Below are 12,368 nucleotides of genomic sequence, written 5' to 3' on the forward strand. Positions count from 1 at the left end.
AAATTATTCTAAAACAACGCAATTTATTAAAATAATCTAAAATGGACATTCATGCAAAATATAACTAAAATGCAATAAAAACATGTCATTTACTCTTTAAGTAATCTTAATTTAAGTCTAAAAGTACCATGATAACTCTCATTTTATAGGATTATCACACTCTCAAACTTAAATCATTACTTGTCCTCAAGTAATGACAACAACACTAACACTTTAATCACACAATTATGTAATAAATAACCTAGTTCTATCATCAAATTTGCAAGGATTTTTAACCCTCAGATCACACTCTTAATCATGCAAAGTTGTTATAGCAGTTCAGTTCTAGACTTAAGCCTCATTCTGTCCTAAGTGTGTGTGTGTCACTTTGATAAAATTCTAAAGGTACTGCAACATTGGACAAACATTATATATAACTCAGAGACAAAACATAAGTACATTCACATATGGGGGAGCAGAAGTCATAAATAAGCTCAAGCCGTGCTTCAAATTCTCTTCAATGTATCATTGATTTTTCATCTAAATGTCTATCACTTATAATGATGACACCTAATTACTTAACTAATGCACAATGCAAAGTTACGATAATAATAACATGAAAAAAACTATAACATAGTGTTAGCTATAAACACCTTTTACTCAAGGCTAAACATGAGGTTTATGAACAAACCTGGCTACTCAATATCCTAGACAGATGACCTTTTGATTCAAGTTTGTATATGGGGTACATACTCAGCTTTGGTTACTCAACAACTTAAGTCATTAGAGTAGAATTTATTTCATAAATAGCACAGTTTAACAAAATTTTTCCCTCAAACTTAAGATATTTTCTACCATTTTTGGTTTTCCTGGCTCTGCTACAACATACTCATGAAACACAACTAAAGCCTAAGTGTTGAGACTGAATTTCAACTTTCATATATACATTATCCCTACTTGGCAGTCACAAATACTGGATACCACTCAATTTATCTACATTAGGTTTTTCAATCCATACACAAATACTAGATAACAGAGCTTCACATAACAAATAACACAAACACAAACACATGCACAACACAAACACATTACACCATAACACAACCCCCCCAAACTTGAGAGGTATTGTGTCATCACAAGCACACAAAATAAAATAAGCCAGACATGCATACACTGGCACGAAAGAAATGCAAAATGAGCAAGCTAAGATAAATAAATAAAAGAAAAGATTCATAAGTTGGAAAATTAAATAGGGCTGGCAAGGGATATTCCCTTGTTGTTGGATGTTTTGCTGCAGCTGTTGCTGAAAAAGGTTCACTTCTTCTTAGTGGCACTTCACAAACGTTCCTTAAGTGAACTTTGTGTTATGGCAGCTGGCTGCTTCTTTTTTGACTCGTAGTTGGACTGATTATTGGGGTTTCAGCAGGTTCAATAGCTTTGGGCTGAGTTGGTATGGTTCGCTTGTGCTTTGGCTCTTCTGATGCCGTAGCACTTCCAAAGGTTTATGCCCCTCTGTACTTGCTGGATATCCTGGGAGCTGTAGTAAGAGCTTTGGTTGGAGTTTGTTGTGTAACAGCTGGAGCAGGTTTTGCTGCAGCAGGCTCCTCAGCAGTGATACTAGCAATGAGGTCCCTCAGGCTGTTATTGCTTCTTTTGTTTTAGCGACTTTGCAAATAGCTTGCTATATAGTTGTATATACATCATTTTCTCAATCTGATTCTGACTACTCGTCTTTCAAAATTTTTTCATTTCCTTTACTTGAAGGGGTCACAGTTGGGAGTTTTTCCTATCTTTCCTCCTTGTTTGTATCACTTTTTTTTTTCTTCCCTTATTGAGTTTTCTATTTTTGCTTCAGCATCCTTTGCTTCTGTTTGCTCTGGCTAGTGATCTTCCTCAGACCCTTCTTCCCTATTTTTTCTTCCTACAACATCTTCACTTTCTTCTGTTGCAACTGCTTCCTCTGCCTCTCTAAAATTGAAATGCTGCAATAATGAGTCTGGAAAGTTTGCATCATTACTTTTTATCTACAGGGTAAATTAGTGTTCTTGGGCTTCTGGATGCTACAAATAAGTCCAGAACCTTTGATTTTCTTCTATCTAGGCTTGGACACATGCTTGCACTGCCTCATTAAGCACTTGAACCATATCCTCGAGCCTGGGAGCCTGTTCTGTTTTTGCTGGAGCAAGACGTTGTAGAGTTGCTGCAGTAAGCTGCTATGGAGTTGCTGCAGCTGTAGTCTCTCCAACAATTCTGTCCATTGTTTGGGTTGTAATGGCCCTTACATTGTTTACCTTTTCATCACCAGCCTCAAACTTCACCCATGAGGCCTCACATATACCCGTGATCAAGGAAGGGAATACTAAGGCTGCTAATTTCTGTTTTCTTCTTGCACAGTCTCTAATTTCTTTTTCAATGATTTTGTTGACATTTATGGTTAACCCTTTTACTATGGCATAGAGGAGTACGAGCCGGTCCTTTAAAACCGTAGTGTTGTGGGTAGTAGGCATTAACCTAGATTTTAAGAATTTAATTCAAACTTTGGCTATAGGTTTTAAATCCATTTTGTTAACTACCCATCCTCCTTCATTTATCCATTCACGACTCGGGATGGTTAATGTTTTGAAAACTTTCCCTCATTTCTTAACGGTCATATTTACATCAAATTGGGTATATTCGCATTCAATAGCAATGAGTAAATCATAAAAGCATTAATAACCCTAGAGTCTGAAGGAACTTGAACTTGTCTTATGAAAGTATTTTGCTGGTCTTACTGCAACATGTTGGAATATAATTCTTTGACAACTGGAACAATTAGGTCTTGAGGGTGAGAGCAAAATTTGACCAATCCTTGCCTTTCTACGCCAGGATGGATGTTGCTTATTACACTTGTGGGTTGCGTGGGGAATATGAAACCCTTTTCCTCCAAAATCTTTCTTGGACTATAAATTCTTCAAATTTATCCTCGGCTTTGTAACTAGGGAAGCATGAAGGATTCTTTAATCGAGCAGTTGTCTTCTTGTACCTCGTCATTGCTAGAGCAGACGGAACATAGTTATATGGTGCTTAAAAAGAGAATAAATCATAAGAAGAATTGTAGCTAATTATGAGAGTGATCGACGGAAGGGGAAAGAATTGTGATAAGAGTGAAAAATCGCCGCAGTAAATTCCTAATTTATAGCTAGCAATAAGAGAAAAAAAGAGAAAAGTAATTAATAGGATAAGTTTGGAAAGAATATTTAAAATTTAAAGTAAGTCCAAATTTAAAAGGAAAGGATATTGGTCTCGGGAATTTAGGGATTGTACAATCCTTCCTTATCTATAACTTTGATTTGCTGACGCCGGCTGGCAAGATTACTCCAAATGGTAAAAATTTCCACAATTTTATCAATGCAATGGTAAAATTCATTAGTGCAACAATTCATCTAGTGCTGTAATAACTGCGATAAAGTCCTTGATGGATGAGAACCATTGTCCAACTATTATATTAAGTGTAATGCTAACACGATCCAACTGTCATGTTAAATGTAATGCTGCAACAACTCATGTCAGTTTCTTAGCCCATTTTGTTTTTCATGTGTTGTAATAAAATAAAAGAAATAAAAGAAATTAAATATTCAATTCAAAATGACAAAACCTGTAAAGAAAAACATGCAAAATTGGACTTAATGAAAAATTGAAATAACACCCCTAATCATTGGGTTGGTTCCCAATTAGCGCTTAATTTTAGGTCCTTCAACTTAACCATCGTTGATTGCTCATGTTGGATCCTTCAGGAACATGTCTTCTTTTGGGTTAGTCACAGCAGCTCTTATGTAATGCTTCACTTCGTGCCCATCAACTTTGAATTCTTGACCTCTTCTTTCATCTAAGAGTTCAACTGCCCCATGAGGATATACTTTGACAATCTTGAAAGGTCTTGACCATCTAGACTTTAATGTTCCAAGAAAGAGCTTTAATCTTGAGTTATAAAGCAATACTTGAGTGCCTGGAATGAGTTCCCTCTGTTGGATTCTTTGGTCATGCCATTGTTAGCTATTCTCTTTATAAATCCTTGCATTTTCATAAGAGAATAACTTGAACTCCTCTAGCTCACAAAGTTGTAATTTTCGTTGGTCTGTTATTGTAATTATATCCATATTTAGTTGCTTGACTGCTCAATATGCTTTGTGCTCAACCTTTAATGGTAAGTGACACGCTTTTCTATAAATAATGATGTACGGTGACATGCCAAGTGGAGTTTTATATGCTGTTGTATAAGCCCATAAGGAGTCATTTAATCTAAATGACCAATCTTTTCTGTTACGACTCACAACTTTTTCCAAAATATTCTTTATTTCCCTATTTGATACCTTTGCATGTCCACTTGTTTATGGATGATATGCTATAGCAATCTTGTACTTGATCCCATACTTGGCCAATGCTGTATCAAATGTTCGATTGCAAAAATATGTTCCTTCATCACTAATAATGACTTTTGGAGTACTAAATCTTGAGAAGATGTTCTTCTGAAGAAACTTTACTACTGTCTTGGCATCATTAGTAGGTAAAGCTACAGCTTCCACCTATTTGGAGACATAGTCCACAACAACTAAGATGTATAGGTTGCCAATAGAGGGTGTGAACGGTCTCATAAAATCTATCCCTTATACATAAAAAAGTTCCACTTTCAAAATGTTAGTGAGTCGCATCTCATGCTTTTGAGAGATGTTTTCTGCCCTTTGACACTTATCACACCATTTAATAAACTCATAAGCATCCTTAAAAATAGATGACCAATAGTAACCTGATTGAAGGACCTTTGCTACTCTCTTATGCCTTCTAAACTATCCTCCATATGCTGCATCATGGTAAGGTTGTAGAATGTATGAACACATCTTGTACAAGTATAGCTCACCCCACTGGTAACTCTTTACATCATGAAGAAACCTTTTATTTCTGTTGGTAACTCAAATTTGATGGTAATAGTTTACTCACCAAATAGTTAGCAAAATCTGCATACCATAAGAATCCTGATTGCTGTAGCATCTGAGAGTGTAATAGCATCTTACTTGGTCAGAGTGCTTTCATCTGCTTCCAGCTTGGAAAGAAGGTCTACTACTTGATTCTTAGTACATTTTCTATCCTTGATCTCATTGTCAAACTCTTGTAGCAATAGAATCCACTTAATCAACCTTAGTTTGACATTCTTTTTTGAAATCAAGTACTTTATAGGCGAGTGATCTGTATAAACATTCATTTTGATGCCAACTAAATAAGCTCTAAATTTATCAAATGCAAAAATTATTGCCAGCAATTCTTTTTCAGTAGTAGTATAATTTAGTTGTGCATTAACTAAAGTCTTACTAACATAATAAATGGAGTGAAAAATTTTGTCTTTCATTTGTCCTAGCACTAATCCAACAAAGTGGTCACTAGAGTCACATGTCAACTCAAAAGGCATACTTCAATCTGGTCCTATAACAACTGGTGCTGTAATAAGAGTTTTCTTCCATGCAACAAAAGCTTTTAAACAATCTTCATCAAAATTGAAAGGTCTATCATGTTCCAGCAATATGCATAAGGGTTTAGTTATTTTGGAAAAGTATCTAATGAACCTTCGATAGAACTCTGCATGTCTTTAAAAACTTATTTTTTCCTTTACTGAAGTGGTGGAAGTTTATCAATCACCTCTGTTTTTGCTTTATTTACCTCTATTCCCTTTCTAGAGACCCTATGACTTAGGACTATCCATTCTTGTACCATAAAATGACACTTTTCCCAATTTAGCACTAAGTTAGTCTCCTCACATCTTTTAAGCATATTTTTTAAGTTGTGTAAACAATCATCATATGATTCCTCAAAAACCAAGAAGTCGTCCATGAATACCTCAAGTGTTTGCTTAACCATATATGAAAAAATAGACATCATACACCTCTGGAAAGTTGCTGGAGCATTGCAAAAACCAAATGGCATCCTTCTGAAGGCAAAGGTTCTATATGAACAAGTGAATATTGTCTTCTTCTAATCCTTTGGTGCTATAGTAATCTAGTTGTAGTCTGAGTATCTATATAAGAAAATATAATATTATTTTTCAGTAAGTTTGTCCAGCATCTAATTTGTGAAAGGCAATGGAAAGTAGTCCTTCCTTGTGGCTTTTTTTAGCTTCCTATAATCCATGCAAACTCTCAATTCGGTCACTGTTCTTGTGGGAATGAGTTTGTTCTTTTCATTTGCTACCACTGTTACTCTACATTTCTTTGGAACACATTGTACTGGACCTACCCATGAGCTATTTGATATTGGGTAAATGATTCTAGCATCAAGCCATTTAATGATCTCCTTTTTCAAAACTTCCTTCACGATGAGATTCAATCTTCTATGTTGTTTTACCGAGTTGTTATAGCATCTTCTAACAGAATCTAGTGCATGCATATGGATGGACTGATTCCTTTAATATCTGTCATGGTCCATCCAATAGCTTTCTTGTATCTCTTTAATACATCCGCCAAGCTCTTCTCTTAATCTGTATTCAAAGAAGATGAAATGATAATTAAGAGTGTATTATTGTCATTAAGATAAACATATTTTAAATGTGAAGGTAAAAGTTTTAATTTTAGAAAATGAGGTGACTAAATAGATGGAACAAATGGTTTTACTTCCATGGTTGAAATGTCTAAAGATTCAAAGTGTTTGTCAGCCCTCACATATTGCTTATCTCCTACCCATACTATGTTAACTGCTTTAGAATCTTCAAATGTTACTTCATTGATGTCCTCCTTACTACAATAACTATTTAACCTCTCTATCATAGTAAAGTCCACAACACTCATAAAATTATAGTTTTCAACCTTATCAGGACTCTTCATAGCATCCACCACATTAAATGTAATTTGCTGGTCATTTACCTGCATTCAACTCTCCTTTTTGCACATTAATTATAGTCTTCCCTGTGGCTAAGAAATGTCTTACTAGAATGATTGACACTTTTTTGTTTGTCTCAAAATCCAACACTATAAAATCCACTGGAAAAATAAAATTATACATCTTAACCAATATATCTTCAATCTTCCCTTCAAGATAAGTGTGAGAGCGGTCAATAAGTTGTAAGGTCACACTATTGTTGGCCTAACTTATCCAACTCCCAATTGTTTGAACATTGATAAAGACATAAGATTGATGCTTGACCCCAAGTCACATAGTGCTTTACCATTGCTGTTGATGTTGTAGCTTAATTATTTACATTTGTGGGCTAGAAAGTATATTGTTTTGGCTTTTTTTCAATTTGAGTTTTCTCTTGTGTTGAAACGGGTTCTACTCTTCTTTTTGGTATACCAACAGGAATATGAACATCTTTTCTAGACCTTAAGTTAATCACTTTGCAATGCTCGTTTTCTTTTCTTCTTGGATCATCTATATTGCTTGGTAAACTACGCTGCGGTTTGTTATTCAATGCTGTAGCAAGCTGTCCAATCTAATTTTTTAAATTTCTTAAGGATACAGCTTGGCTTTGGACAACTACTTCATTCTTCACAATATACTCCTTAATTAGAGTTTTGAGAGAACTGAGTTTATCATTGTTGGTGTTTCTTTAAAGTTAATTTTGCTAATAAAATCTAGGTGGTTGTGCAGGCTTGTTTTATCCACTGGTTGCTGCAGCATGCTGGTTCTAATTGCTCTATGAAAAGTTTGGGTGTTGTCTCCATCTAGGTTGTAAGTGTCTGAATATGGATTGTTCTAATTGTTTATGTTAAAATTGCCCATATAATTAGCCGAGGCTGGATTTCCAGGGCAATTGTCAAATAAGTGCCCCTCTCCACAATAAAAACAAGATACGTCAGTAACTTGGTTGACAGTTGTTGGAGCAGCGGTTATAGCCTTTATCATATTTATTAATGTGGTTACTTGGGCTGACAATGTTGTCAAGGATGTCAAGGCGTCTATATTATGGATTCTTGTTGTTCCTTTTGTTGCAGCTTGCATGAGTAATTTGATAATAAAAGTTATTGTGAAATTATGGGTGTAAAGAGTTATTTTGCGGTTTTAAATAGGCTGACCCGATAATTAAACGGATGGGTGTCAAGTAGTGATTAAAATTTTGGTAGGTAGTCGGGTAAATGACATTAATGCCCCTGCCATTGTATAAATTTTTGTCATTGACGGACACACATTGCCGCTACGTCACGCTCCTAGAATGTGGCTGGGAGCTAGAGCCCAGAGCCGAGCAATAAAAATGAAAGAAAAGAAAATCACAAGGCTTAATTTGGGAGCCAGGGCCCAGAGCCGAGCAGCAAAAAGAAAAGAAAAGAAAATCACGAGGCAACCGTCAGTGACCGTCGGTTGTCTGGAGCATACAAAACCAAACCGTTGCCATGAGTCTTGTTTCTGCCGGAGGTTACTCCTTCGGCTTATTGCCATGTAGGTCTAGAAGAAGAGCTAAAGCAATTGCCAAAGCGGCTCTGGTGGAAGCGAGGCCAAGAGCAGTACCAGCGCTAAGGAAAAGCTCCGGTTCCGGTTCCGTACAAAAAGTTTTGGTTGGGGACAGAGCGGACGACCTTCAAGCGGAGGCAAGAGCCATGGCACGTGCTGCAAATGCCTCCGTATACAGCCCCGAGCTTCTTGCCCGCAATTACGGTTCACGGCCTGTTCAGGTTGTCTGAGCATCAATAATACCTTTTCACCTTTTCGTAAAAAAAAAGATTTTTTTTTTGTTTCTAATTAACTGATTAATAATAATATTGATTCAGTTGTTGCGTAGAACCCTACAAATATTGGTAGCCTTGGGTTCATTTTCTCTAAAACTATTAATTGACCAACGAAATGGAGTGCTCGATCAGAACAAGAGAAAGCGCGCTGCTGAGCTGAGGAGAATCTTTACACGATTGGGTCCTACTTTTGTGAAATTGGGTCAGGGCTTATCCACCAGACCGGACATCTGCCCTCCTGAGTATCTCGAGGAGCTCTCTGAACTTCAGGTATTATTAATCATTTATATCACAAATTTATTGTGGACTTATTTGTATTGATAATGTGCAAACGCTAATGCTAGTGAAAGGACAAATTGAGAACCTTTATTGTTGTTACAACTGAGCAGGACGCTCTGCCCACATTCCCGGATGCAGAAGCCTTTTCTTGCATTGAGAGAGAGTTGGGATTAACACTCAACTCGATATTCTCTTCCATTTCCCCGTCCCCAATTGCCGCTGCCAGTTTAGGCCAAGTTTATAAAGCTGAGCTTAAGTACTCTGGTCAAATTGTTGCTGTAAAGGTTCAACGTCCCTGTATTGAAGAAGCCATAGGACTGGACTTTTACCTTATAAGAGGTGTAGGATTTCTCATCAATAAATATGTTGACATAATTACCACTGATGTCGTTGCCCTTATTGATGAATTTGCAAGCAGAGTTTATCAAGAGCTTAACTATGTGCAGGTTAGTTTCTGCTTATATTGATGGTTGTTTATAAGGTAGATATTTTTATTGCAGCATGATTCTTTCTCCAATAAAGTTCTGAAACGAAATTGCTGTAGTTGCTGTAATTTGCATAAGATTTGTTTCAGTTTGGATCTTAATTTAGCAAGTCCCTGCAGGAGGGACAAAATGCAAGGAGGTTTAAAAAGTTGTATGCTGATAAAGAGGATGTCCTTGTCCCTGATATCTTTTGGGATTATACCAGTGGCAAAGTACTAACCATGGAGTGGGTTGAAGGAGTCAAATTAAACGAGCAAGTTGCCATTGAAAGTCAGGGTTTGAAGGTTTTGGATTTAGTGAACACGGGTATCCAGTGTAGTCTCAGACAGCTTCTTGAGTATGGATATTTTCATGCAGATCCTCATCCTGGTAATCTCCTGGCAACACCTGAAGGAAAGCTGGCTTTTCTTGATTTTGGAATGATGAGTGAGACCCCAGAAGAGGCAAGATTTGCCATTATCGGTCATGTTGTTCACATGGTTAATCGAGATTATGAAGCTATGGCCCGTGACTACTATGCTTTAGACTTCTTGTCACCTGATGTTGATGTTACTCCGATTGTACCGGCACTTCGGAACTTCTTTGATGATGCACTTAATTCCTCTGTGAGCGAGCTAAATTTCAAAACAATTGTTGATGGTCTTGGTGCTGTTTTATATCAATATCCATTTAATGGTGAGTTTTTAATTTTTTTTTTTTTTTGGTTATTGAATTCTGAGCCCTATTTTGTAAGCATGTGTACTGATGCTTTTGTACTGTAATACCCACCGGGCATGCTGAGCCATACAGTTCTGTTGCTTGTGATATGTAATTGTTTCTTGTTTGTGATATATAATTATTTGTTGTTTATATTTAATATCATTCCATCCTGTCTTTATCTATCATCTTAACTCTTGATAGTTATAAATTCATTTCCTAGCTTTTATTATTTTTGTGTCTATGTTGGTTAGTGGAGATTGGAGGAAATGTTATCTATTAATTGCGCACCTCGTTTCTTCAACTTAGGAATATTATCGTTGCTTTAGAGTACATTATATTCAGTTCCTCCTGTGGACACTTTGGTCATTTTATATGTTTTCTTCTTAATACAAGTTTTCTTTGTTTCCTATAAAAAAAAAAATTGATGGGAGTACATTACATTCTGATGCATTCTGTTATTTGGCTTGTGAACTTCCTTGCAGTCCCAGCATATTATGCATTAATATTGAGATCACTGACAGTACTCGAAGGTTTAGCCCTCTATGCTGATCCCAACTTCAAGGTGTTGGCTGCTTCATATCCATATTTTGCTAAAAGGCTTCTCACCGATCCAAATCCATATCTTAGAGATGCTCTTGTTGAGTTGCTTTTCAAGGATGGGAGATTTAGGCACGTACTTTATTCACCATTTACTATTAACTTAGTAGATTTTGAGTTTGTGGTGTGTGACATTTCCATTCGGGGCTGTTAGTCCTTTTGAAGAACTCTTTAACTTGGTTTGATGCAGATGGAATAGGCTTGAAAACCTACTTGTTCAGGGAAGAAAAGATAGAGATTTCTCTGCAAAAGATGCTTTACAACCCGTTCTGAAGCTTTTACTGGGTCCAGAGGGTGAAGAGCTCAGGACGTTAGTCATTAAGGAGTCTGTCCGTGTAACTGAGGCTGTTGTTCTGGGAGCTGTTACTGATACTTACAATTCTATGCCTGATTTTATGCGTAGTCTAGTTTTCACTGGCAGCAGAAGGGGGCCTCTTTTGATGAGTGATACTGAATTAGAAAAAGTGATAGAGCTTCGGGATCAGGTTTTTAGAATATGGGGGCTTCTACGATCGTCTGAAAATTTCGATCCAACCTTGTTGCAACCTATATTACAGGTGAGAACCATTATTGTTTATGAGTGATACTGAATTTGTACTATCATTGATAACATACCGGTTCTTTTATTCTTTCTACTAGTTTTGGAGTGGAAGATACTGTTGAACATGAAACTAGTTTTAACAATTTTATGATGTTAACATTTGTATAATACTCACTGCAAACATTTTTAAGATTGTAATTGTGGAAGTAGAAGTTCCGATTGAACTCTCTCAACTGGAGGTATCTGTGGCATGAAAGTCTGCATTTAATTTAACAATCTTTTCACATTTATTTTCCCAAATTGTTCATATAGCTTTCTAGGAAGCAAGAGGCTAAGAAAGAAGTTGTCTGAAAGTTTATCTTCAATATTAACTACAATTGACAGAAAAACATATTGCTAACGGCAGAATCTAACCAAGCAGGTGCTTCAACAACCTGAGGGACGTATTCTGGGAGGTCGTGTTGTGGGTGGGATCACACAACGTCTCGCAGCACGACTTCTGCAACAAGTTCTCCGAACTCCAGCAACAGGTTCTGCTTCAATTGACTGAGCACTTTTAACAACTATTGCTGATCCAATACATGTACGTTATATAATTGAGAATTTGCTTGAAGGAATTCCTTACCATTCTTTGTTGAAGTAAATGTTTCATAGAAAAGAACATTATATTATTTATCCAAATAAATATCATACAGCTTTTGAGGTTAGATGGATGACTTGAAGAACCCTTACCCTTATCGTTATTGTTTATGAAGAAGGCTAACCAGACTATACCACTTAATTAAATTATTCATTCTTAAGATCTTCAAGTAAATCTGATCAATTGCAATTTACATCTTAAATAGCATTTGGATTGGGTTCTTGTTTGAAGTGTCCCCTTCTTTTTGGGTGACTGTGAGGGGTACTACAGATGGCAAAAACCAGGTCCGGAGCGGGTTCAATCCGGAAAAAGTCCGGGTCCCCGGATTCCGGATTTTAAGCCCGGATTGTTGGGTGAAGGGAGGAAGATAAATTCTCGAAGCATGCCACTTTTGGCTCTTTGGAATTTACAGAAACAGTAGAACAAATTTATGAGATCTCAACTAAATTTACTTACATCAATAATAA

The 12,368-nt window shown here is 36.5% G+C and overlaps 1 protein-coding gene across 1 annotated transcript; it reads left to right on the forward strand.

The window, feature by feature from the left end:
- Nucleotides 1–8,149: 8,149 nt before the first annotated feature.
- On the forward strand, nt 8,150–11,968 carry LOC102629736 (protein ACTIVITY OF BC1 COMPLEX KINASE 3, chloroplastic). The gene is made up of 7 exons (XM_006470799.4): nt 8,150–8,606; nt 8,703–8,930; nt 9,050–9,385; nt 9,544–10,099; nt 10,606–10,792; nt 10,911–11,277; nt 11,683–11,968. Exons 1-7 carry the CDS (start codon nt 8,328–8,330, stop codon nt 11,809–11,811), a joined length of 2,082 nt encoding a protein of 693 aa, XP_006470862.2. The 5' UTR covers nt 8,150–8,327; the 3' UTR covers nt 11,812–11,968.
- The last annotated feature ends 400 nt before the right edge of the window (nt 11,969–12,368 follow it).

The sequence above is a fragment of the Citrus sinensis genome, chromosome 8, assembly GCF_022201045.2.
Source record: "Citrus sinensis cultivar Valencia sweet orange chromosome 8, DVS_A1.0, whole genome shotgun sequence".
NCBI classification, from domain to species: Eukaryota; Viridiplantae; Streptophyta; class Magnoliopsida; order Sapindales; family Rutaceae; genus Citrus; species Citrus sinensis.

Excerpts from the sequence above, each read along its gene's own strand:
- LOC102629736 (XM_006470799.4), top strand. The coding sequence starts at position 8,328 with ATGAGTCTTGTTTCTGCCGGAGGTTACTCCTTCGGCTTATTGCCATGT. Across the intron at positions 8,931-9,049 it reads AGGAGCTCTCTGAACTTCAG|GACGCTCTGCCCACATTCCC; the intron begins GTATTATTAATC and ends ACAACTGAGCAG. Across the intron at positions 10,100-10,605 it reads ATATCAATATCCATTTAATG|TCCCAGCATATTATGCATTA; the intron begins GTGAGTTTTTAA and ends ACTTCCTTGCAG.